Genomic DNA, 23,018 nt, shown 5'->3' on the forward strand with positions numbered 1-23,018 from the left:
TTGAAAGGGTAAATATTTGAAAACAAGAGTCATGCAGAATCAAATTACCCCATGAAAACAAAATTGGCTACCAATAGATGACTGAGTAATCAAATATCGAATCCCGATACAACATTTCAGCATCAATACAATTAAGCCTGTCGCAATATGCAATAATTCCATTTATCGCGCGATAAATAAAAATGAAGGCGGTAATTTTTCCGCTGCGATTTATCGCCTCGCGTGCACGTGCGTGTGCGCATGCAGCAGACGTGCTGTTAAAAGTTCGGATTCCTCGTTACCAACTGCGCAAAATGCATCTTCGTTCCAGGTCCGGCAAAAACTAGCGCCGGAGCCAGTCGTTCCCATTATATGCTATTGTTCAACGTATACTGGCCGCGTCAGTGCTCCGGAGTGACTGTGGACCATCTGTATGGTGCGCTGGTGTTGTTGACGTGTGGGCGCTCCTGTCAGGAGTGACATTTCACGCGGGGCGGCTATTTTTCGGCACAACGCCGGATATTTACAACGAAGTCCGCCAAAACATTGTTACCGACTTGGCTGCCACGAACAACCTCGCTTTGACAACGAACAGCTGAATGAAATTAAGAGCGCTGTGTTTCAAACTCGTCCTGTTTATGAAAGTCGAGTATCATATGCTGGTGTTGTGTAGTAATGAGCAGACGTGACTTCAGTGGCGCTTGCTAACTTTTTTAATGCGTGCACACACTAGATATCATGAAATGGCAAACTAGATGTGTGACGTTCCATGCCATTGGCTACGTGAGCCCGAGATTGATTATGGGACACGTAGTCCATATACGACATCGATGAATTCTAAACTGTCATGACTGAATGGAAGTTAAGAAGGCCAAATCAATCCATACCAGTGACTATAGATAATGTTGCAAATATTGTTAACTCAGTACGTGACACAGATGGATTCGGACCACAAATAGGATGTCATGCTCATGTAGTGAACCTAGTAAACCTTCAGATCAGTAAGAAGTAAGCACATAAGTATTATGCACTAAAATGCATGTTTATATGATGGCAATTTAATTTTTGCTCGTTAGCAAAAAAAAAAAAAAAAACAACAAAAAAAACTAAACAAAAAATATAATTGTTTTTTTTTTTTTTTTTTTTTACAGAGCATTAAATGTATTGAATCGGATCGAAAATCGTGTCCCCCGTATCAAAAATCGTACCGAACCATGACTTAACTGTATCGTTGGAACACCTATGGAACACCATTGCAGAAGCTATGACTGGAAAAGTTTTCATTTGCCTAAATGCATAAGTTATTAAGTGCAATTTTTTTTTTTTTTCCAAACACATTTTATTTATTCTGTGTTTCTGCGCGGTATCAATATTTTTGTTTTTTACTTAAGAGGCATGGTCTATTGTTTTTAGTTGTGATTTCTTAAAAAGTGTTTCTGAATTTAAGAGTAAATATTTATCGCGTTTAAACGGGTGTACTTGATCTATTAATATATACTGTATTCTCACTGTGTTATTGTAAATTGGTTAAAAAAAATTGGGGGCGCAATAATATCGCATATCGCAATAATTTATGAGAATAATTATCGTACACTAAAATTTGTTATCGCGACAGGCCTAAATACAATTCAGTGCCGGATAATTAGCCGCAGGGTTCAAAGCGGAAGGGAAAAAGTAGCGCTTATAGTCGGAAAATTACAGTAATGTGACGTTAATGGGAATGAGTAAAATCAGAAATACACTGTTTACCATCAAGTAACACCACCATTTTTATTTTTCATAGCCATTAACATTGACGCCGATAAGACGGCGAACTCATTTAAACTGGGCAGACTAGCTGTGAATGCTCATATTTCAGTGTCGTAGATGGCGTTAAATTGATGCACAGTAATGACACATAAGAATGAATTCATTATTCAGGTTTTTGCTCACAACATTTTGAGTCTTTAATTTGGATTTCTTTCTCTTGTTTTGTCACTAAACTTTGCTATTTTTTGTTGTATTCTGTTTGCCTTCACTTATTTCAATTTCATTCCTTGGAGTTTCTTCTCATTTTTTCCTCTTTAAATATTACAACTTTGGTTTTGATCAATAATTAGTTCTCATGTATGACACATTTTTTAATATTTTCCATGATAGACTTGGTTTACAAAGTTTTCAGGATTGCTCAAGATTATTAATGATGCCTCTGCTATTTAGCCGGATTAAAAAACAAAACGTAATCCAACTGCGGCGTCGTGCCGTGTTTTTCTCTCAACCAGTGACGCTCTATTAAAAAGACTTCCATGTTGGCATCGAAGTTGCAGTTCCATCCTAGTAGTGTAGTCAGATGTTCAAAATAATTTTGCTTTCTTGCGTGCTTGAAAGTCCTTTGTTTTGCTCTTAATGGATTTAACCAACAATGACAAGCTAGCGTCCGTTGACGTCTCGGCCTTAACGTCGCGCTCGTTGGGTTTCTCGGACGCCTCCCGAGCACCGCCGTCATCCTCCGCGCCCCGGCGCTCTTCTTCTTCCTCCTCTTCCTGTCTTCGTCGCCGTTTCTCCTCCAGGATGCTCTGTGTGCCACGTGTCTGTTTGTAGCTCGGGTGCGACGGGTCCAGATTGAACAGGTGCGACGTGAACATGGCTTCAAAGCGCGGGTCCGACACGTCCACCTGAAAGCACGAGAGCGCCTCAGCGACACGCGCGAGATGGCCGACGCGGTGTCTTGAACACTGACCTGGAAGTTGTCCTCGAGGAGGGCGTCTCCGTTCTTCATCATCTTTTTCTTCTTCTTCCTGCTCAGGTTCTGTTGCTCTACCAGCTTGTCGTAGTTGAAATGCTTATGCCGCTCGTCCTCGTCGCCGTCGTCCATCAGGAGAGACATCTCCGCCTGAACGTGCGTAAACGCACAAAAAAACAATGTGACACACGAATTTGAAAAGATTTTTATGTGCATTAAGACTGCTACAAACAAACAAACGATTATTCTGCTGGTCGACTAATAACCCATTATTTTCCAGTAACACATAGAAACTACAAGTATTAACATTACTCTGGGCTTTACCTTTTAGCTGTAAATGAACGAACCAATTTGCTGAAAAAAGTTGGACTATGGATACAATGTAACTATCATTGTTCATCATCATCATCAAGTTGCCTAATTTTGAAAAATGACTAAAATAATCAGTCTGCTTTCATTGAGGACTACAGAAATCAGATTTACCGGTTTTCCTTTTTTAAAAAAATAATGCAAATAATGAAATATTAAATTAAAAATAAGTATACATTTAAAAAAAAGTTTTTTTTTAATGTAAAAAAAATCACATTTACTTTGTTTTGAAAACAATTACAACAAATCTATTTTAACAATTTTAAATAAAGAATATTTACTGTTTTATTAAATAAGTTTTTTTTAATAGAGTAAAAAATAAGACCACTATTTTTAAACTAAACATTTAAGAAAAAAAAAAAAATATTTTAACACTTTCAGTTAATGTGATTAGTCTAAATAATAATGCCTAAAGAGTAATGAAGACATTTAAGAAACCTGTTTTTAAGTATCATAATTTGTGCATGAAAGGGTTAATAAATTACTTTTTAAGCAGCTTAAAATGAGGATTTTTAGGTCAGCAACGTCTCTGAATATTTGGACGATCAAAATAGTTGTTAAAAAATCATGGTTGTGTGTAGGGGTGTTTAAAAAATGCATTCTGAGGTTTATCACGATACAGGTAGTCCCCGGGTTACGAACAAGTTCCGTTCCTACGCTGGCGACGTAACCCGAATGTCCGCGTAAATCGGAATGAACCCCTTAAATACCCCTAAATACCCCCCAAATCTCAAAATAAATATCCAAAAACATGTATTATACATTAGGGGTGTGACAAAATATCGAAATGGTGATATACCGTGATACTTTGTATCCCAAAAGGTTATCGATATGCTCCTGCCAAGAATCGAGATATCGTTTAAAAAGGTGTCAAAAAAAAAAAAAAAAAAAAAAAAAAAAGGACCAACAAATCTTCCACCATAATATAATAATATAACAATATAACCATAGTATCTCAGTTAACTCTAAAGGCTGAGTTGTACTTCTGCGGCAGACCTACGCCACCAAAGCAGACCCGATTTACGACTCTTCACCGTAGCCTGATGTGCATCTCCTCAATTTTCTGACTTCGCGTCGCGCCAACATGTGGAGACATGACGCAAGTGAACTGTGATTGTTCCGCTCAGACGGTTGTTGCCGGTTCAGCACAAAATCACCGTCATTTTCAAACGTTGTGCTACACGAAAAAATGGACCAAGACGACGAGAGGATCATCAAAGAGGTTCACAAGTACGACAACCTCGACAATGTCTCGTCAAGACATTATAAAAAATTGCCAAATGGCAAACGATTCGTGAAGATCCACATTCAAGCGTTCCATCTTGCATTGTTTATTTTTTTCTCCGTTGGCATTGTGTAACCGGAAGAAACCTAGAAGAAGTTGACAAGCGTCCCCCAAAACCGTACAAACACAACGCCACACCCCTTTAGTGGCTTGCCGGTAAATTACAGAGCAACGCGTTCCCTTGCCGCAGAACTATGGAATGCTCATTGACGCCATAGTCGCTTCGCTGTCACCGCAACACAGGAGCATAATTCAGGCTTAAGGCTGCATTGATGGTGCTAGACGCCCAATCCATTTAGACTGGTAACGTTCGTTCATTCGAAACCAGAGCATTTACAGTCATTCTGTCCGATTTTCAGGGCATTTACAGGTCACTTGCTGTTCATTTTAGGGCATTTACAGGTCATTTTGAGTCAGTGGCTATTCATTTGGGTGATTCCCAGGTCACTTCCTGTTCTGTAACTCAAAATAAACAGGAAGGGACCCATAAAATACCCCAAAAATCAACAGGAAGTAACTGAAAATCAACAGGTAAATGACCTTAAATGGCCCAAAATTACCTCGTTGCCTGGCATTGGCTGCCACTGAAGGCCATAGACGTTCAATCCGTTTGAAGCGGGAGGGATGGCAGCGAATGAACGACTGAGTGTATTTTTACAGTTTGGATGTGAGTTTTTTTTTTTATTCAGGCAAATTGATGCGTGTTAAGTCTTTTCTGTTACACACAAAACAATGTCAATAAAGTTATACTTTATTATAAGTTGATCTATGTTACTTTTTTCCTTTAATAGAAAAAAAAAAAGACAATGTTAGGCAGAGGCGTACTTATAATAGTAATTTTATAGACAAGTGATTTTCAGTGGCGGCAGAGAGTTTGGGGGTAGCGCGAAACATTTTCGTCTTCCTTGGGGGTGGGGGGCGTAACAGAAAATAATTGAGAAGCACTGGACTAATCGGAGTGCTTGTGTACGTCGCCCTCTAGTGGTTGCTTGGATTAGTCCTTTAATAAATCTGAAATTGGGGCTCATTTTGGCATTAACTGCAAAAACGGACGCATGGAGTGTTTAGAATACTTCATTTAAGCAGGTTTGCGCTAAAAAAAACCAGAATGTTATAATGACAGCCATATGTTGCTTAAACTAGGGCTTCAGCTATCGATTAGTTAGTTTGAATAACCAAGTAATTGGATTACGAACATTTAATGGGTTGCAGAATTTTAGGAGATGTAAAACAATGAAATAAGTGTTTAAGCTTGCGATAATATTTTTTCTATGCTTGCTCAAATTACACTTTCAAAAGAGCATTAAATGTGAATACAAAATAAAATGCCTAAGTGTTTCTTTAAACGACGTAGAATTGCACGTTCATTTCACAAAAGCAATCAATGCATTAATTAAAAAAAAAAAAGCGTTAGTTTAGACTCAGACAGTATGAAAAAATAAAAAAGCCTGAGCTTTGACTCAGACAGTATAAAAACATAAATGCGGATCCAAGTACGTACAGTGCCTTGCAAAAGTATTCGGCCCCCTTGAATCTTGCAACCTTTCGCCACATTTCAGGCTTCAAACATAAAGATATGAAATTTAATTTTTTTGTCAAGAATCAACAACAAGTGGGACACAATCGTGAAGTGGAACAACATTTATTGGATAATTTAAACTTTTTTAACAAATAAAAAACTGAAAAGTGGGGCGTGCAATATTATTCGGCCCCTTTACTTTCAGTGCAGCAAACTCACTCCAGAAGTTCAGTGAGGATCTCTGAATGATCCAATGTTGTCCTAAATGTGTGTAATCAAGTCTCCGTATAAATGCACCTGCTCTGTGATAGTCTCAGGGTTCTGTTTAAAGTGCAGAGAGCATTATGAAAACCAAGGAACACACCAGGCAGGTCCGAGATACTGTTGTGGAGAAGTTTAAAGCCGGATTTGGATACAAAAAGATTTCCCAAGCTTTAAACATCTCAAGGAGCACTGTGCAAGCCATCATATTGAAATGGAAGGAGCATCAGACCACTGCAAATCTACCAAGACCCGGCCGTCCTTCCAAACTTTCTTCTCAAACAAGGAGAAAACTGATCAGAGATGCAGCCAAGAGGCCCATGATCACTCTGGATGAACTGCAGAGATCTACAGCTGAGGTGGGAGAGTCTGTCCATAGGACAACAATCAGTCGTACACTGCACAAATCTGGCCTTTATGGAAGAGTGGCAAGAAGAAAGCCATTTCTCAAAGATATCCATAAAAAGTCTCGTTTAAAGTTTGCCACAAGCCACCTAGGAGACACACCAAACATGTGGAAGAAGGTGCTCTGGTCAGATGAAACCAAAATTGAACTTTTTGGCCACAATGCAAAACGATATGTTTGGCGTAAAAGCAACACAGCTCATCACCCTGAACACACCATCCCCACTGTCAAACATGGTGGTGGCAGCATCATGGTTTGGGCCTGCTTTTCTTCAGCAGGGACAGGAAAGATGGTTAAAATTGACGGGAAGATGGATGCAGCCAAATACAGGAACATTCTGGAAGAAAACCTGTTGGTATCTGCACAAGACCTGAGACTGGGACGGAGATTTATCTTCCAACAGGACAATGATCCAAAACATAAAGCCAAATCTACAATGAAATGGTTAAAAAATAAACGTATCCAGGTGTTAGAATGGCCAAGTCAAAGTCCAGACCTGAATCCAATCGAGAATCTGTGGAAAGAGCTGAAGACTGCTGTTCACAAACACTCTCCATCCAACCTCACTGAGCTCGAGCTGTTTTGCAAGGAAGAATGGGCAAGAATGTCAGTCTCTCGATGTGCAAAACTGATAGAAACATACCCCAAGCGACTTGCAGCTGTAATTGGAGCAAAAGGTGGCGCTACAAAGTATTAACGCAAGGGGGCCGAATAATATTGCACGCCCCACTTTTCAGTTTTTTATTTGTTAAAAAAGTTTAAATTATCCAATAAATTTTGTTCCACTTCACGATTGTGTCCCACTTGTTGTTGATTCTTGACAAAAAAATTCAAATTTTATATCTTTATGTTTGACGCCTGAAATGTGGCGAAAGGTTGCAAGGTTCAAGGGGGCCGAATGCTTTTGCAAGGCACTGTACAACAAAAGAACAATTGGCTGACTTGCATAGCAAAAGTCTGCGAGCGTAAATGCTATAAAACGCTAACATGTTTTTTTTGTTTTTCTTTTTAACAAAGCTCTTAAAAAAATCGTTCATACATATACTCCCATAAAAAAAACTGCTAAATATACTTCTAAACTAAACATCGAATGCATAAACAAACATATTAGCTCAAACAAAAACTTATGTTTGTTTTAACAAGGAGCATCTGATTTATGTCATATTTACTGTTTCCACTTGAGGGCAGTATATCCACTCATATCAATAAAACTAAATGCAAACACTTTAAAAACAAACCATTACAAAGCCACTCTAATTAAACGAATCCTTGAAGCAGCAAAACATTTTTCTGATCAAATTACTCGAAATAATTGATTAATCGTTGCAGCAATAGTTCTAACAAATTTGTTTGTAAATGTGTGACCTTGTGTTTGTCCATGCGTTGTCGTTCATCGTCGTCTTCGTCCTGTTTTTTCTTTTTCTTGTCTTTGTTTTTGTTCTTCACGTCTGAAAAACATCAGCAAAGAATGGACGATAACTAAATTATTTGGAAATGCAATTAAATCACTAGATCCCATTGGCGGCGAAAAACGTCCAACTTATTTCGACTGGGTGCTCCTAGTCGAAAAGGATTGGACGTCTATCGCCGTCAATGGCACCGAAACATGATCATCCACTCACCTGCGCCTAGCGTGTTTCGGCTGAAGAACGGGTCGGCGAGGTCCACGTCAGAAGGAAGTTCGTCATCGCTCAGCTCGTCTTCATCCTGAGCGAAAAGACTATATTTACCGTTGCTAACGGGTTACCCACCAAGCTAATGAGGCTAACCTCATTGTTGCCTTTCTTTTGATTCTTTTTTTTCTTCTTTTCTTTCTTCTTCTTCAGGAAATCTTCCCAGGGCGTCAGCTGCGGCTCCTTCTGCTCTAGCTTTTTCTTCACCAGCTGCTCTGTCGTCTCCTTCAAACCTGGAGGCCCCAATGTAAAAATTGTCATCCATGTGATAAATTTTGACTCGATTTTCCTTTCCGCTTACCGGGCACCCATGTGATCTCCATCTCCATGTCTTTGTCCTCCTGCTGTTGTTTGCTCTCTAGTCCCCGCAGCAACTGCCGATACTTTTCAATCTGGTCCTCGCTCTTTGTTTTCTTCGTCATATTTTTCTTCTCATTTTCCTGCTCGCCTTCCTCATCGTCCTCATTTTCTTCCTCTGGCCGCACTTCTTCGACATCCTCATCTTCGCTGGACGACGCCAGGTAGGCCTTGTAGTCCATGTCCAGAAGATCGCTTTTGTCGAACTTCCTGTTGAGTGCACTCACACGTTCCTGGTCTGTCTCATCCCACGTCAGCTGCACCTGATTAGACCACAAAACATCTTGGTCATCATTGCCACTTCATCATTAACCTACTTTAACTAGCAATTTATTGGCTGCCATAGACAGCAATAGACAGAGAATGATTCAAGCCGACGTCTCCCAGTCAAAATGGATTGGTTGTCTATCAACGTCAGGGTTTCCCCTACATAAAAAGGTTGTGGCGCACCGCCACACTAAAATAAAAGCCGTAATAATAAATGCCTTGCTAATGAGATTTTTTTTTCAAATTTATTTATACATTCTAATTTTATAATTTCTATAAATTAACAATAGTGTGGGAAACCAGTTGACCTTTTGCAATGCTTTGCTACCACCTCTCGGTAGAAATAATTCACTGCATCTATTTTGTGACAGTTTGGCTCAGGGCAAGAAAAGACCTAGCCTTGTGGTTTATTTAGGTAGATTCAGTGTTAACTGGTTGCCGGGCAGTGCACAAGAACCCTGAACGTCAATGAATTATTGGGAGCAGCCCACGATTATTGACAACTACTCGGTTATGAAATTAATCGATTACTATTTTTAACCCTATAAGGTGAGTGGACGCGCCGGTACGTCTTTTGCCCACATCATCTTACAAACCTTGTAACTTGGTAATTACGTCACCCACGTTCTTGTGGTATCCCTCATTTTTAAGTGCAGAAGTGGAGCTTCAACCAGTTTTTACTTGAAGTCAATAGACCAAGTAAAACGGGTGAGAAAGCCCTTCCAGTTTGACAGTTTTATTGCCCTCATAAATAAACAGTGTTGTTAATAACGGCATTATTTTTTTCAGCAGTGAGTAATCTAATTAATTACTTTTCCAATCTTTGCCATGCAGTTACCGTTACTGAGGATGTGAAGGGGTGCGTTACTACAATTTGGTTGAATGAAGCACAAGTTGTCTGATTTTCTCACTCATCCGACTGCTTGCCTGCCCTGGAGAGTGCAAAGCGGGAGGGGGAGGTGAGAAAAGGGTGGTGATGCTGTTGCTAATACGGGTGTGCCATCTTAGGCACCCCGCGATTCAATTCGATTACGATTCAGGGTACTACGATTCGATTTTCGAACGATGATCACGGTATTGACGATGACAACGGATATCGCGATTATCACGAATATCGATGCATCGTACATTACTGAAAATAAAGACATTGATTGACTGAAAATGGATCAAGATTAGATGAAATGTCTTGTTTTCTCATGTATATTAATAATTGCTCTTCACCTAAAAATATATTTGTTTTATCCGATTACTCGATTAATCGATAGAATTTTCAGTCGACTACTCGATTACTAAAATATTTGATAGCTGCAGCCCTAAACATAACGTTGTGCGTGCGTCCGTTAACGGTGTCTGGGCGGCAGACGTGTCTTGATTTTCGTTCCGCTACGAGCGGCTGTTATAAAGTTGTGAAGTTGTGGTGCATCAATAATCAATTATAATCGAATCGGAGCCTCTGATTCGTAATCGAATCGTTACGTGCCCAAAGATTCCCACCTCTAGTCGTCAGTCACACGGTGCATTCAGGAAGCGCATGCAAAACACAACTGCCCCATTAGAACCCGATTAGTTACATAAATATATAATTGCTATTTGTGTTTAAAATTAATTTGTTTTGCTATGTGTAAATGCCATTTGTACTTGTACCAGCAGTGCTTATTAAGGATTTAGCATAGTTTTTTGGTCTGTGGAACGAATTAATCGAATTATAACGTATTCTTATGGGAAAATCCCGCTCAACATACGACCTTTTAGACTAATAAACCAGGTCCTGGAACAAATTAAATTCGTATGTAGAGGTACCACTGTACTTACAAACATTGTAAACTTTGTTTTGTTGCTTAGAGGTCGTTTTAGTATTTTATTTGTGAGTTATTTAATTTTATTATTTTATACATTTATTTTATAACTATTTATCCTAAAGTTGTGATGTAAAATGTCCCCCAATTCTGGATTGACCCTTCATACTTTTAAAGCTCAGTGGGAATCCTGCCTGAAATACAAACAAAGTACTACCTTAGAAGTGGCGTTTGCTGATGACGTGAAAAGTTTTGGCGTGTATGTCGCCAAGTTGACGTCGGTCGCTACATCTTTAGGAGAGTCCTCGAATGTCATGTCATCCGGAATGAACCTTGAGTGAGAGAGACACGTACGCAGAGTTGAAGTAAGGCTGATTGTTGCGGTCATGTCATAGGAGTACCTGAGGTCCAGCACGGAGCAGCTGCTCTCGTACTCAAATCCATCACACTCTTGGTAAATTTTGGCGGCCGTGGCGGCGGAGTCGCACTCGGCCACGGCATAAAAGTACTTGAGCCGCTTGAACTGGTAGTCTCGCCTCTTCTCTCGGTACAACCTGGTAACACAAGCAAAACGACATGAGTCTTTGTTGTTCTTGTGACGCACTCGGCACTCTCACAAAATTCTTGATTCGTGGTCTTGAAATGGTAACGCATATAAACTAGTGCTGTCAAATTTATCGCGTTAAACGGGTGGTACGTTAATTTTTTAATTAATCACGTTAAAATATTTTACGCAATTAACGCATGTACGGAATGACCTGTTCATGCGTTGCCTCAAACAGTTTACAATGATGCCGTTTTAGCACATTGAGCGCAAAAGGCAGAGAAATGCTAGTGGACACAGGCGTTCATTGGACTGCGCCTTTTATTGGCTTAAGCTTTGGCAACTCTTTCACAACAAATATAAGTATTATGGCGAACGACGCGGGGAAGGATGACAGGAGACGATCTTTTTCTTAACATGCTTGATTGAACACAACACAGAATATACTGTATGCCATTTGCAGCCACCACTGACAGTCATGGTTGCCCAAGTTCCCATCATGCGTTTGGGTGGAACATAGGGGTGGGCGATATGGCCTTAAACATGTATCACGATAAATGGAGCAGATTTATCTCGATAACGATAAATGACGATAAAGTCGTCCAAGCGGACTGTTATATAATTTGAAAATCTGAATCAATGCATGAAATACAGATTAACAGTTTCTTGTTGATTTAGTTACCAGCATTCAATTTGATATATTTAACAAATGTACATGCAGTCTAGACATTAGGTTTATACAAATGAATTGTAAACAATAAGAATTCAAGTATGAGCATTTATAACAGAGTGTATGGCTTGAACAATGTACATTGTCAAAATCGATATGCCTGTGCAAACATGTCATTGTAACACAAATGACTTGCAGCTCGAACAGTACACTTCAAAAAGACAATTTATTGTTAATGGCTGCTGTGACATAATTATTCAATACAAGTGTTTACTTTATGGTTTCAGGCCCCCCAGTGCATTTTTTAATAAATGCACACATACATGAACCCCCAAACAGACAGACACACATTAAAGCTATATTGATGTTCTGCAAATGAAACACTTAAGATTTTATGATAGCAATAATGACACAGAATTAAACACATACAGAAAAATAGCTGGGGCCATTTGTGCTTTATGCTGAATGCTTTACCATCACAAAAGCTATCAGAGAAATCACACACAGTCAGATACAAAATAACGCGACATAGTAATTGCTAGATGCAGTCCATGCCCAATCCACTCATTAAATTCAGCCGTTTTGACAAGGTTAGAGCCGCTATCCGACTCCATCACGTTCATTTGTAGCGTTAGCCGCTAGCGGCCGCTAGCGTTAGCGGCTAGCGTTAGCCTGTGGCCTGGCTACCGGTAGAAAGCACTGAAAGCACCATCTCCGGAAATTGTGAGAACAAGGGAGGACAGCTGGTGAAAGCCCGTCTGGATGCCACCAAGAGTCTATTAAATGTCGGGTGAAAGTTTGGCGAACCTCCCTTAAGCCACACTCCATCACGTTTTGCTTGTAGCATTAGCTGCTAGCATTAGCTTACCGGGCTTCTGTTTGATTGGCTTCCTGATGATCACGTGACTCCCTACGTAAGTACATTCACTGCTTTCTTAAAGGGGAATGAGCAAAGACGAACAACACAGAGTCAAAGCGGGATGAAAAGACTATTTTCTTGTTTTATTAATTTACCGAATTTACCGACATGGTCAAAATTACGTCGGTCATCGTGAAGAATTTCGGTGACGGTAAATTTTCGGTTTACCGCCCAGCTCTAGTGGAACAGTTAAGTCGCTACAGTGGGGCTTTCATTTAGTGAAAGCACAACAAAAATAATATTCCTATCTCTCACAGGAGACGATCTTTTTCTTAACACGCTTAAGTGAACACAATGCAGAACATTCTATATACCATTTGCAGCCACCACTGACAGTCATGGTTGCCCATTTTCCCATCATGCATTTGGGCGGAACATTTAAGTCGCTACAGTGTCTTTTAGTGAAAGCACAACAAAAATAATATTCCTATCTCTCAAAAAAAAAAAAAAAATGTTCACAAAAATAAAAGTGTTCAATGCAAAGAGAACTGGCATTCCCAATCAAAATAGCTATGCAAAATACACACAAAACTTACTCAGACTTTGCCTTGGCTAGATCTCAAATTAATTTAAAATTCGCCATTCACACCTTGTGGTGTATTTCAATCACTACCTTACGTAGTTAAAAACACTGTGGAAGAATGGCAAACTCATTGGCTGTCATGAATGGCAGTAGACGTTCAATTCATTTTGATGTGGGTGGCAGATCGCTGTCAGGCCTTCCAGTTAAAATGGATGGAACATCCATCAGTGTCAATGGCGCAAAAACAACAAAACAAAACAAACAAAAACAATACAAAAACTCACGATTTGATTTGTATTATTCTTGACCTACAATTTCTTACACAAAATGATTTCTCTGATTTACAACATGGAACTGCTAGATATCTGTCAATTTGTGTGTATTGCTCAATAAAATTGGTTTAATCTTTCATGTTAAATTTCTAAAAGAAAACCTTTACCTAATATTCAAAATGTCCATGTACTACTGTTAGTGTACTGTATTTACAGTATGTCTGCATGTACTGTATGCATGCATATAGAGATTAATTTTATATATAATTTTTAATTTTATTAATTTTTAAAATACAGGTAGTCTTCGAGTTACTAACTACTTCCGTTCCTATGCTGGTGACGTAACCCGAATTTCCGCATAAATTGGAATTAACCCTTTGAGTAAATCTCAAAATAACTACCCAAAAAGTCAAAAAGTGTCGTACAGGTAGTCCACGGCCCGACTTGCGTAGTTTCGACTTTACAATGCCGGAGTCTCGTCCACCGTTTTGTATCCAGTCGTATTTTTGTTTTGTTTTCGCGTAACAGTGTCTTGTCCGCCACCTCTCATCATTGATGGTAAGTGGTGATGGTAATTTTCAGTATAAAAATTAATTTGGTGTTCAAAAAGTCTTTTTTCAAACTTGAGACTTGAAAAAGAGGGGGTCGTCTTATAATCAGGGCCGTCTTATATTCGGGCCAATACGGTAATACATTTTTAAACTTTACATTTTTTGACCCTGCCTCTTTTTTTTTCTTTTAATTTTTATTTAACCTGCCTCTTAAAAGAATCGAAATCAAGAATCGTTTAGAACCACATTCGAAACATGGAATCGGAAACGGAATCGATCAATTTCAAACGATGCCCAACCCTAGTCATGATTGTATTTTCTAAATGTGTGTTCAAAGATAGACGGTGAAAAATAAAAAATGTCAATTGTAAGAACTATAGTGTGATACATATTAAGGGAGGGGGGACATATCCATCTTTTTTGTACTTTATGTGATTAATATGAAGTATAATACATATTTTTGGATAGTTATTTTGAGATTAAGTGTACTTAAAGGGTTAATTCTGATCTGCACGGAAAATCATTTTACGTCGCCAGCTAAACAAGGGACTACCTGTATTTTGTTTAATGATGGAGGATACACTGCCCTCTGGTGACAGCGCTGGGTCTAGCTAGACTGTCGCTTTGACTAAGAAGCAGACCCAGGCGGCTGACATGGATAAAGGATCGCTCCACTCTGGTTTGGCCCACATAAGGCTGTAAGTTGTTTCAGCTAATACATGTTTGTGTATGCATTTGTACTTAAATTTACAGCTACAGTTTGTGGAGTTACGTGTGAGCGATTTGCTATGAGAATTGTAAGTAGGAGTGGGAACCTCTTAGTACCTCACGATACGACACGGTTTGTGATACAAAGCTCACGATAACGATTATCTGACGATACAATGATTATCGATACACTGTTCAGGATATCATTCTAGAATATTCTAAAAACTAATAAACAGAAAAACAAGCTTCTGCTGTGAATTGGAATGTGTTTATCACTAGTAGATGTCCAATCCATTTGAACAGGGAACTCCCACTTTAAACGGATGGAACGTCTATGGCCGTCAGTGGGAGCCAATGCCAGGCAATGAGGTCATTTTGGGCCATTTAAGGTCAATTACCTGTTGATTTTCAGTTACTTCTGTTGATTTTGGGGTATTTTATGGGTCACTTCCTGTTCATTTTGTGTTACAGAACACGAAGTGACCTGGGAATCACCCAAATGAATAGGCAGTGACTCAAACTCAACAGGAAAGGACCTGGAAATGCCCTAAAATGAACAGCAAGTGACCTGTAAATGCCCCGAAAATCCGACAGAATGACTGTGAATGCTCTGGTTTCAAATGAATGAACTTTCCCAGTCTAAATGGATTGGGTGTTGAGCACCGCAAAGGCAGCCTAAGAGTTAACCAAGACACTGTATGGTGGAATATTTTGGTAGCAACTTGTTGGTTCCTTTTTTAAGACATTGACACCTTTTTAGAACGATATCTCGATTCTTGCAGGAGCATATCGATAACCTTTTGGGATACAAAGTATCACGATATATCACAATTTCGATATTTTGTCACACCCCTAATTGTAAGTACGTTAGCATTCATAGCATTTACGCTAGTGGACTCTTTTTAGGCAAATTAGGCTAATTTAATCTACTAAATTTACATATTGATCAGGCAAGAATGGATGTTTGAACTTTTGTTTTGTGTCAGGTGTTTTATTTTTAAAACGTGTGTCGTGTTAATTAAACATAAGTGTACATATGTGTGTTACAGCTTTACAAATTGTCAAAATGAAGTAAAAAACTTAAAGAACAATTGCCTGGTTTGCTGTCAGTAAAGCTGAACAATTTCACGTTTCGTGAGGACAGAACAAGTCATATTAATAAAGTAAAAATAAGATTCTGTGAGGTAAAATAACAGTTTGTCAGGTCTGTTGTCTTCAAGCATTCATTGAAGACTACAAAAAAGACATTTTAGCAAGAAACATGAAGTCAAAGCACATGACCAACTTTTGCGGGACACATAAAACGACGTGGCGAGCTAGATGCAATCCCTGGGCCTTAAATTTGACATCTCTGTATTAAAGTGCCTGTGACACGAAAAAGCATGTTTATTTCATAATACACGCGGTATTTTATGCTCCTGAATGATATGGACCGCTTGGATGTGTGTGGAAGCGATCGCTATATTTATTTAGTTTTTTGAATCCCGCGCCAGGAAAATGAGTGACTTCCGGCTTCGGTCTCGCATTGAGGAGGAGGGCGCTGTGACGTGTACGGTAGAAGACGTCCTCTTCACGCTACAGTGTACTGTTGTGTATGAGGACGAAGGATTCAGCTGATTTTGCGGATTAATACGTTTATTTTTCGCATCACGCCAGCCAAACGGCTGCAGAAAAATCATTCTGTATGAGGGAGAGGCGTATGCGCCTTTTTGGAGTTTCAAAAGGTTCCCATTCACCGTGGATATTTACTGTGGGACCATTGGACTGACGAGGAAGTGAGTAAACATCTTGTTTTGTATTATGTCAAATACGAATACAGCGATTACAAAGTAAACACTACAAACTTCCTTTAAATGAAGGACTACTTACGTTTGATCATTGATAGGCATGTAAAAAGCTCTCCTAATGCATTAGCAGCAGCACTGTTAGCTGCACAACAACTCCAGCCACCCTCCTCCGGGGAACGAACTGTAAATTGCTCTCTGCCTGGCGGTTTGCCGATCCGCTAAGACATTCGACAACTGGGTCGTCATGTCAAATAATCCAGGATAGCTATGTGTGATTTTCCGCTTTGAAGACTTTGAAACATCACTCGGTTCGGGTTAGCATGTCGGCTAGCTGTCACGCCTTCTGGTTTGTTTACATTCTCCGAAGCCGGGGAAGGGAAATGACATATGTCCGATTTAGGTGTCATAAAATATCGTTCGGGAGGTGCGACAGTAAAGGTGAAGTCGACAGTTTTGACCATTATGGAGTAATTTTGCCATGTCGTTCTGAATAAATGCATTTTTATTATTTCATATTCCATTCAGCACAAGACTGTTATTTGTCATGACCATGCCATTTATTTAGCAATTGGGAAAAATACTTGGATAAAAAGAGTATCCTGTAAAAATATTGAAGTAAAGAGACAGAAACAATGACATTTTGCCGCTCTCTTCGTCTCGTTTTCCTCGTTGTGAATAGTTCCCCCTCAACGGGCTGACTGGTCCTTCTCAAGCCATTTATATAGCTATTGGGGAAAAATACTTGGATAAAAAGAATATCCTGTAAAAATATTGGAGTAGAGAGACTGAAACAATGACATTTTGCGGCTTTCTTCGTCGCGTTTTCCTCGTTCTGAATAATTTCCCCTCAATGGGCTGAATAGTAAAATCGATGAGCCAAGTCTACCGCTGACGTCATCCACCTGTTGGGGACGCTAAAGCCCTATAATGGTAGGCGTGGCTAACCGGCAGATTAAAAGACTAATTTCTCGTCATCTGCGCTTTGCTAAATTGTTGTATATAGTCGAATCGTCTCAAAATATGATTCTAATTCACATAATAATGCCATTTAAGACTTTTTTTCTCGTGTCATATGCTCTTTAAAGTAACGCATTAATGGAATCATCATTGCCAATTAGAATATCACCTGTCATCCTCTGTGTCATCTTCAGAGTCATCCGGGAGGGCCTTGAGCTCCATGGGTCCCTGAGACTCCTCCAACTTCAGCCTCTCCTTGCCAAACTCAGATGGATAAATCTGTTGCAAAAATTTCTTTTAAGGTTATAAATGACAATTCTGTGCAAGTAGTAAACAATCAGCAAACAATTTCGGAATCAGCACGCCAATTTTAGTTTAAACCTGTTGCCTACGACCCAAAATGTGGTAGGAGGTCAATCAGCATTAAATTACAACTCAAGATTTATTCCCCAGTGTAATGTTCCTGTTTTAAAAGAAGTTTCTGGGGCAAGCCGACATAAACCCCTTAGAAAATTTCGCCCGGCCCTCAGGCTTCCCCTACCTTGACCGAGAGCACGGCACCCCCTTCGGGCTTGAAGGAGTTAAGTATGGCCAGTAGGTCTTTGGCCTTTAGGCGATCCCAGTCCACATTGCAAATAGCTAGTCGGCGCCAAACCTGCAAGAGGTGAGCTGCGTCAAAACTCCACCAGACCCCATTTCGTTCTATCTTTGCTGACCTGTTCGCTGCGCACGGCGTCCTTGCAGAGTTCGCCCCAGTCGTGCTGGATCTCCTCTTCCTCACGTTGCAGGACACCATCCACATCGTCCTCATCATCTTCGTCCGAGCTCGTCTCTACGTTGCCTTTGCCGCGAGCCAAGTCTGGGCCGCTGTCCTCTCCAGACTCCGAGCCCGAATCCTCATCCTCCTCATCTTCTGAAGCATCATCTTCATTTTCTTCTTCCTCCTCCTTCTCCTCATCGTCGTCTTCATCACTTCCATCTTCAGAAATCTGGTAGAAACGTCTTAGGTCGTCTGCTGTGGTGCTCTCGACGGGTCTCCCCCGCTTGTCCACCGTAGATTTGATGCTGAAGCGTTCATCGTGGAACATGGACGTGAAGCGCTTGTCGATCTTGATCTTTCGCTCGCGGTCCGGCATCTCCCAGAAACGAGGGTCACGCTTGATGCGCGAGAAGCGCTCGTCCGCCGAGGTGCCCTCCTTCCCATTGGCGTTCTTTTTGGAAGACATGCTGGCCACCTGACAACAAAGTCGTCATGTCTTCATGTTACTTTTGATATAAGGTAAAGTATTAGTACTTGATTTATTTTTCCCTTTAAACGGGTTATTTATCGATTTCATCAATTACAGATTTTCGGGGAGGTCGCATTTTTCTCTCTCTTGGGTTTTCCATTACATGACAGTTTTGTAACTACAACATATAATAAACTCACTGACAACTAGTCAATTGTCAATTCAGACAAAAACTTTTTTGATGATAAAATATCGTTTAAGGAAGTCGTTTCGATCCAACACAAAGAAAATCAGTACTCATAGGACTAGAGTACAGTGGTACCTCGACATATGACGCTTCGACACATGATCTTTTCGACATCCGACGTAAAATTTGACTCGCCATTTGTTTCTACATCCGACGACATGCTCGAAATACGACGACATGACAGCACCGTAGACGGGTGCATGTCGGATTTTCTTGTGAGAGAAATAAACACAGGTTCCAAGTAGGTTAGTGCATGTGGTGAAGGGAAAATGGTGAGGAGGCTCCGTCCCCGCGTCGCTTTCACATGATTTATTTCAGAACTTCTGCAACAAAACAGGCCTACCGTCCGCTCCAGTTGACGGCAACAAAACATTCAAAGACAAAGTAAAATAGAACCGTACTCTCTATCTCACCGTCACGTCAGCCACTCGGTGCATTCAGGTACATTAAAAAAAACGTCCGCCATATTAGAACCCGATTAGTTACATTAGAGCAGTATTTGTTAAGGAGTTAGTGTAGCTTTTTGGGCTGTGGAGCGAATTAATGGAATTATAATGCATTCTTATAGGAAAAGCCAGCTCGACATACGACCATTTCGACTTACAAACAAGGTCCAGGAACAAATTAACTTCGTATGTAGAGGTACCACTGTAGTTGTAAAACATTAATAGTTGTAGAGCTGAAATGAATACTCGAGCAACTCGAGTAACTCGAGTTTAAAAACTGATCCGAGTAATTTTATTCACCTCCAGGAATCGTTTAATTTTGCCAGCTCTAAGCATCACGTTTTGCCCGGACTACTTTTGATGCGGGACAACGCGCTGACGTCACGTGCGTAGAGGAAGAAGCAATAAAAAACAAAACAAAAACAAACTTACTGCAGCCGACAGCCGCTACAAATTATGCCGACGTTGCTAAAAACTACGCCCACATGATGCTAGTGTGGTAGAAGGTAATGTCCGAGGCGTCTCATAGATATACTGCATGCATTTAGAACTAGATGCGAAATGACAGACTCAGCCGCGTCTGGGCAGCGTTAGTAAACAGCCGCCATCTTTAAGCAGTAGACTTCTCAGCGCTAATAAATATAACATTACTGTCACTCGCTCACGTAACGTTAGCCCTTTGGAAGGCTAGGTTTCTATTGATTATGACCACTGTTGATGTGTGGCTAACGTGTCTTACATACAAGCTTTATTTAATCTGTAAAAACACAGCGCTGTAGGATGATGAGGGTGTAAAATTAAAACGTAATATAGCTAACTGTCAGTTTTAGCTCAGTAGTCATTGCTGAATAAAACACCAAGTAGCACTGGTCCCTAATATGCTCCAATACAGCAGGTATTACACATTTATTTTGAACACTGCAAAAACTCAAAATCCTATCAGTACTTACAGTTTAGACCAACTTAAAACTTAACTAGAACTGAAAAATAGCTTGACACAAATGGAAATTCGATTGAAACACGTGGGAAAAACACGTAGCTTTCAAGTGACGTGTGGTAACAACCGTAATTACATTTTTAGGTAAGAAATGTTTTTTTTTTCTAATAAGATCTAGAAGTTTTTTTTAATGAAAGCAGTGAATTTTTTTTCTAGTCACATCTGAGATGCAATTGTTTGGTGTTTTCAACAATGTACATCGAAAAAAAGACATTGATTGACTGAAAATGGTTCAATATGGGATTAAATGTCTTTTTTTCCTCATGTATATTCATAATTGCTCTTTACCTAAAAAATGTTTTATCTGATTACTCGATTAATCGATAGAATTTTCAGTCGATTACGCGATTACTAAAATATTAGATAGCTGCAGCAGCCCCAAATAGTTGAGATAAAAAAAAAAAACAATTTGATAACTCTTAAGTTTAAAAAGTGTCCAAACGATGTTTATCGTTTAGGAAAAGAAACAACATTAGAGAGATGATTCCATCTTTAACATTACAATGGTAAGAAATGTCAGTGTTTGTTGTTGTTTTTCGCCCGTTCACATAAGGCGAACACACAGAATGGTGGCAGCATTCGACACAGCAAGGAAAACAGAACGACACATTAGTAAACTCGTTAAAAGATTCCGTAAAGGATTCGTGAAATGAAAATTGAATTTTACCAATTTTTCTTGACAGCTTTTCCACACTTCTCCACACGTGCTTTCCCAGCTTGCAACGCGGCACCACTCACGACTGTTCCGGACATAGAAATCAGCTATATAAAACGAGATGATTAATACGTGCCGTGAGCCAAGGAGACGAGCGTCGTTACTTGTCAGCCATTTTGCGTCGGGGCCGTTTGATAAATACAGTACTGTTTTACATTACATTGTAATCAGTGAAGCGTGTACATTGACATTGCTTTAAATTGTTAGATTTTGAAAAGTTTGTTTTTTTCAGTAACGTTAGACATGCAGTAGATTAACTACTTAAAAATAATTATAATTTCGCTGTCACATTAATATATATTTTCAAATCCAAATCCACAATGTTAGTAAATTCGTCAGTATTTCAGTGAGTTAAAAGTACTTTTGTGGGGAAATTAACTTACCTTACGTCCGAAAGACTGCCGTAAAATTTTCCAAGATGTCCGCCTGTTACTTACGCCGCCTACTCCATCATTATACACCTAGTGCTGTATTACATGCGTGTGTTGATTACGGAGTATCGCAACGAACGAAAACAACAAATCGCCAAAATTCTTCGTAACAACAGAGCATTTAGTACAAAAGGTCACTTTTTAAGCATGTGGTACACGTTTCTCTTCGGGTATGTAATTAAATATCAATTTTAAATCCAGACAAGATGTCGTGTGACACATTTACCACTAAGAGGTGCTAAAGGTCAACACAACTAGATGGAAATTAAAGTCTTGCTAAACAGGGGTCGGCAGCCCCAAAATGTTAAAAGAGGAATATTGGACCCCCTTCAAAATGTTTGGCCAGCAAAAAAATTAAAAGCCTTATAATGAAGACAACACATACTGTATGTATATTTATTAGCTATATTAACCGATAATCAAAATGACTAAGTTGGCTCCTTATACATAATGAGCCTTCATGATTATTTTTATTTTCCCTGCTGTGCATCCTATTGAGAATGAAGCATCACGTGACTACTCTGTTGTACAATGTCACCTCAAGTTTCTTTACAATGTTAATGAATTCCAAGAATGTTTGTGTCATGTTTACCATCCTACAGAAACCATGTTAAGACAAAAAAAATATATTTCCCTCCCCCACCTTTTTCCATTTTCAAACATTTTTGCAAAAGCTCCAAGGAGCCACTAGGGCAGCGTTAAAAAGCTGCATGCGGCTCTAGAGCCACAACGGGTTGCTGACCCCCGAACTAAGCCATTACAACCTTTTTTTGGGTTAATAATTCAGATTCTGATCACGTTGACTTTAAACTCTGAGCTTCTGGACCAAACAACAAATGATATAAGAAATACACCAATTTGTTTTCAAGAATGTTTCAAAAACACAGTGTTCCTCTATTTCTTTAAATAAATATTGCACTGAAATATTCTCATAGTCCATGAGGAAGACAATAGTGTTTGATATAATGTCTGAGAACACATAAATGGTTATTTTTCCATTTGATATAGCGTCTTTATTTTTCAATAGTATCAATATCGAATAGTATTGATTGATTTTATGACCCACAAATCAATAATTGTTGTGTCGCCGCATCAGAGATAATCATTATTGTGAGCCTTGTGTTACTAGTCGTATTGTGTCGTGAGGTCAGGGCCAGGCCCAGGCCATTTGGGGGCCCTAAGCAAAATAATGCAAAGGTGCCCATATTTTTGGCCCACCATTTCGTCACAGTGTACTGTGAAACCCATACATGCAATACAACCCATACGTCCATATTTTGTATATTAATCAGATTTTGTTGCACTGCATACTTCAAACTTCTCACCCCAAATGATTGTCAGTACTTAGAGTAGATAGCACCAAACCTTTTTCTAAAAGAGGAAAAAAA

General features: G+C 39.5%; 1 protein-coding gene across 1 annotated transcript; it reads right to left on the reverse strand.

Annotated features, from left to right (window-relative positions):
- Positions 1–1,710: 1,710 nt before the first annotated feature.
- On the reverse strand, positions 1,711–21,264 carry esf1 (ESF1, nucleolar pre-rRNA processing protein, homolog (S. cerevisiae)). Its single transcript, XM_057844588.1, has 12 exons — positions 21,152–21,264; positions 18,282–18,800; positions 18,107–18,220; positions 17,735–17,844; positions 11,036–11,188; positions 10,852–10,966; positions 8,516–8,834; positions 8,311–8,447; positions 8,164–8,248; positions 7,907–7,989; positions 2,699–2,851; positions 1,711–2,633 (listed from the first exon to the last, which is right to left on the reverse strand). The coding sequence occupies exons 2-12, from the start codon at positions 18,789–18,791 to the stop codon at positions 2,313–2,315; spliced, it is 2,100 nt and encodes a 699-aa protein (XP_057700571.1). The 5' UTR covers positions 18,792–18,800; positions 21,152–21,264; the 3' UTR covers positions 1,711–2,312.
- Positions 21,265–23,018: the final 1,754 nt, after the last annotated feature.

This window comes from Corythoichthys intestinalis, chromosome 8 (assembly GCF_030265065.1).
Source record: "Corythoichthys intestinalis isolate RoL2023-P3 chromosome 8, ASM3026506v1, whole genome shotgun sequence".
NCBI classification, from domain to species: domain Eukaryota; kingdom Metazoa; phylum Chordata; class Actinopteri; order Syngnathiformes; family Syngnathidae; genus Corythoichthys; species Corythoichthys intestinalis.

Bases quoted from the DNA above. Each gene is read 5' to 3' on its own strand.
- esf1 (XM_057844588.1), bottom strand. From the start codon at position 18,791: ATGTCTTCCAAAAAGAACGCCAATGGGAAGGAGGGCACCTCGGCGGAC. The intron at 8,835-10,851 runs GTAGTACTTTGT...TGGTCTAATCAG, and splicing joins CAGCAAACGCCACTTCTAAG to GTGCAGCTGACGTGGGATGA. The intron at 8,448-8,515 runs GTAAGCGGAAAG...TGGGGCCTCCAG, and splicing joins GGAGATCACATGGGTGCCCG to GTTTGAAGGAGACGACAGAG.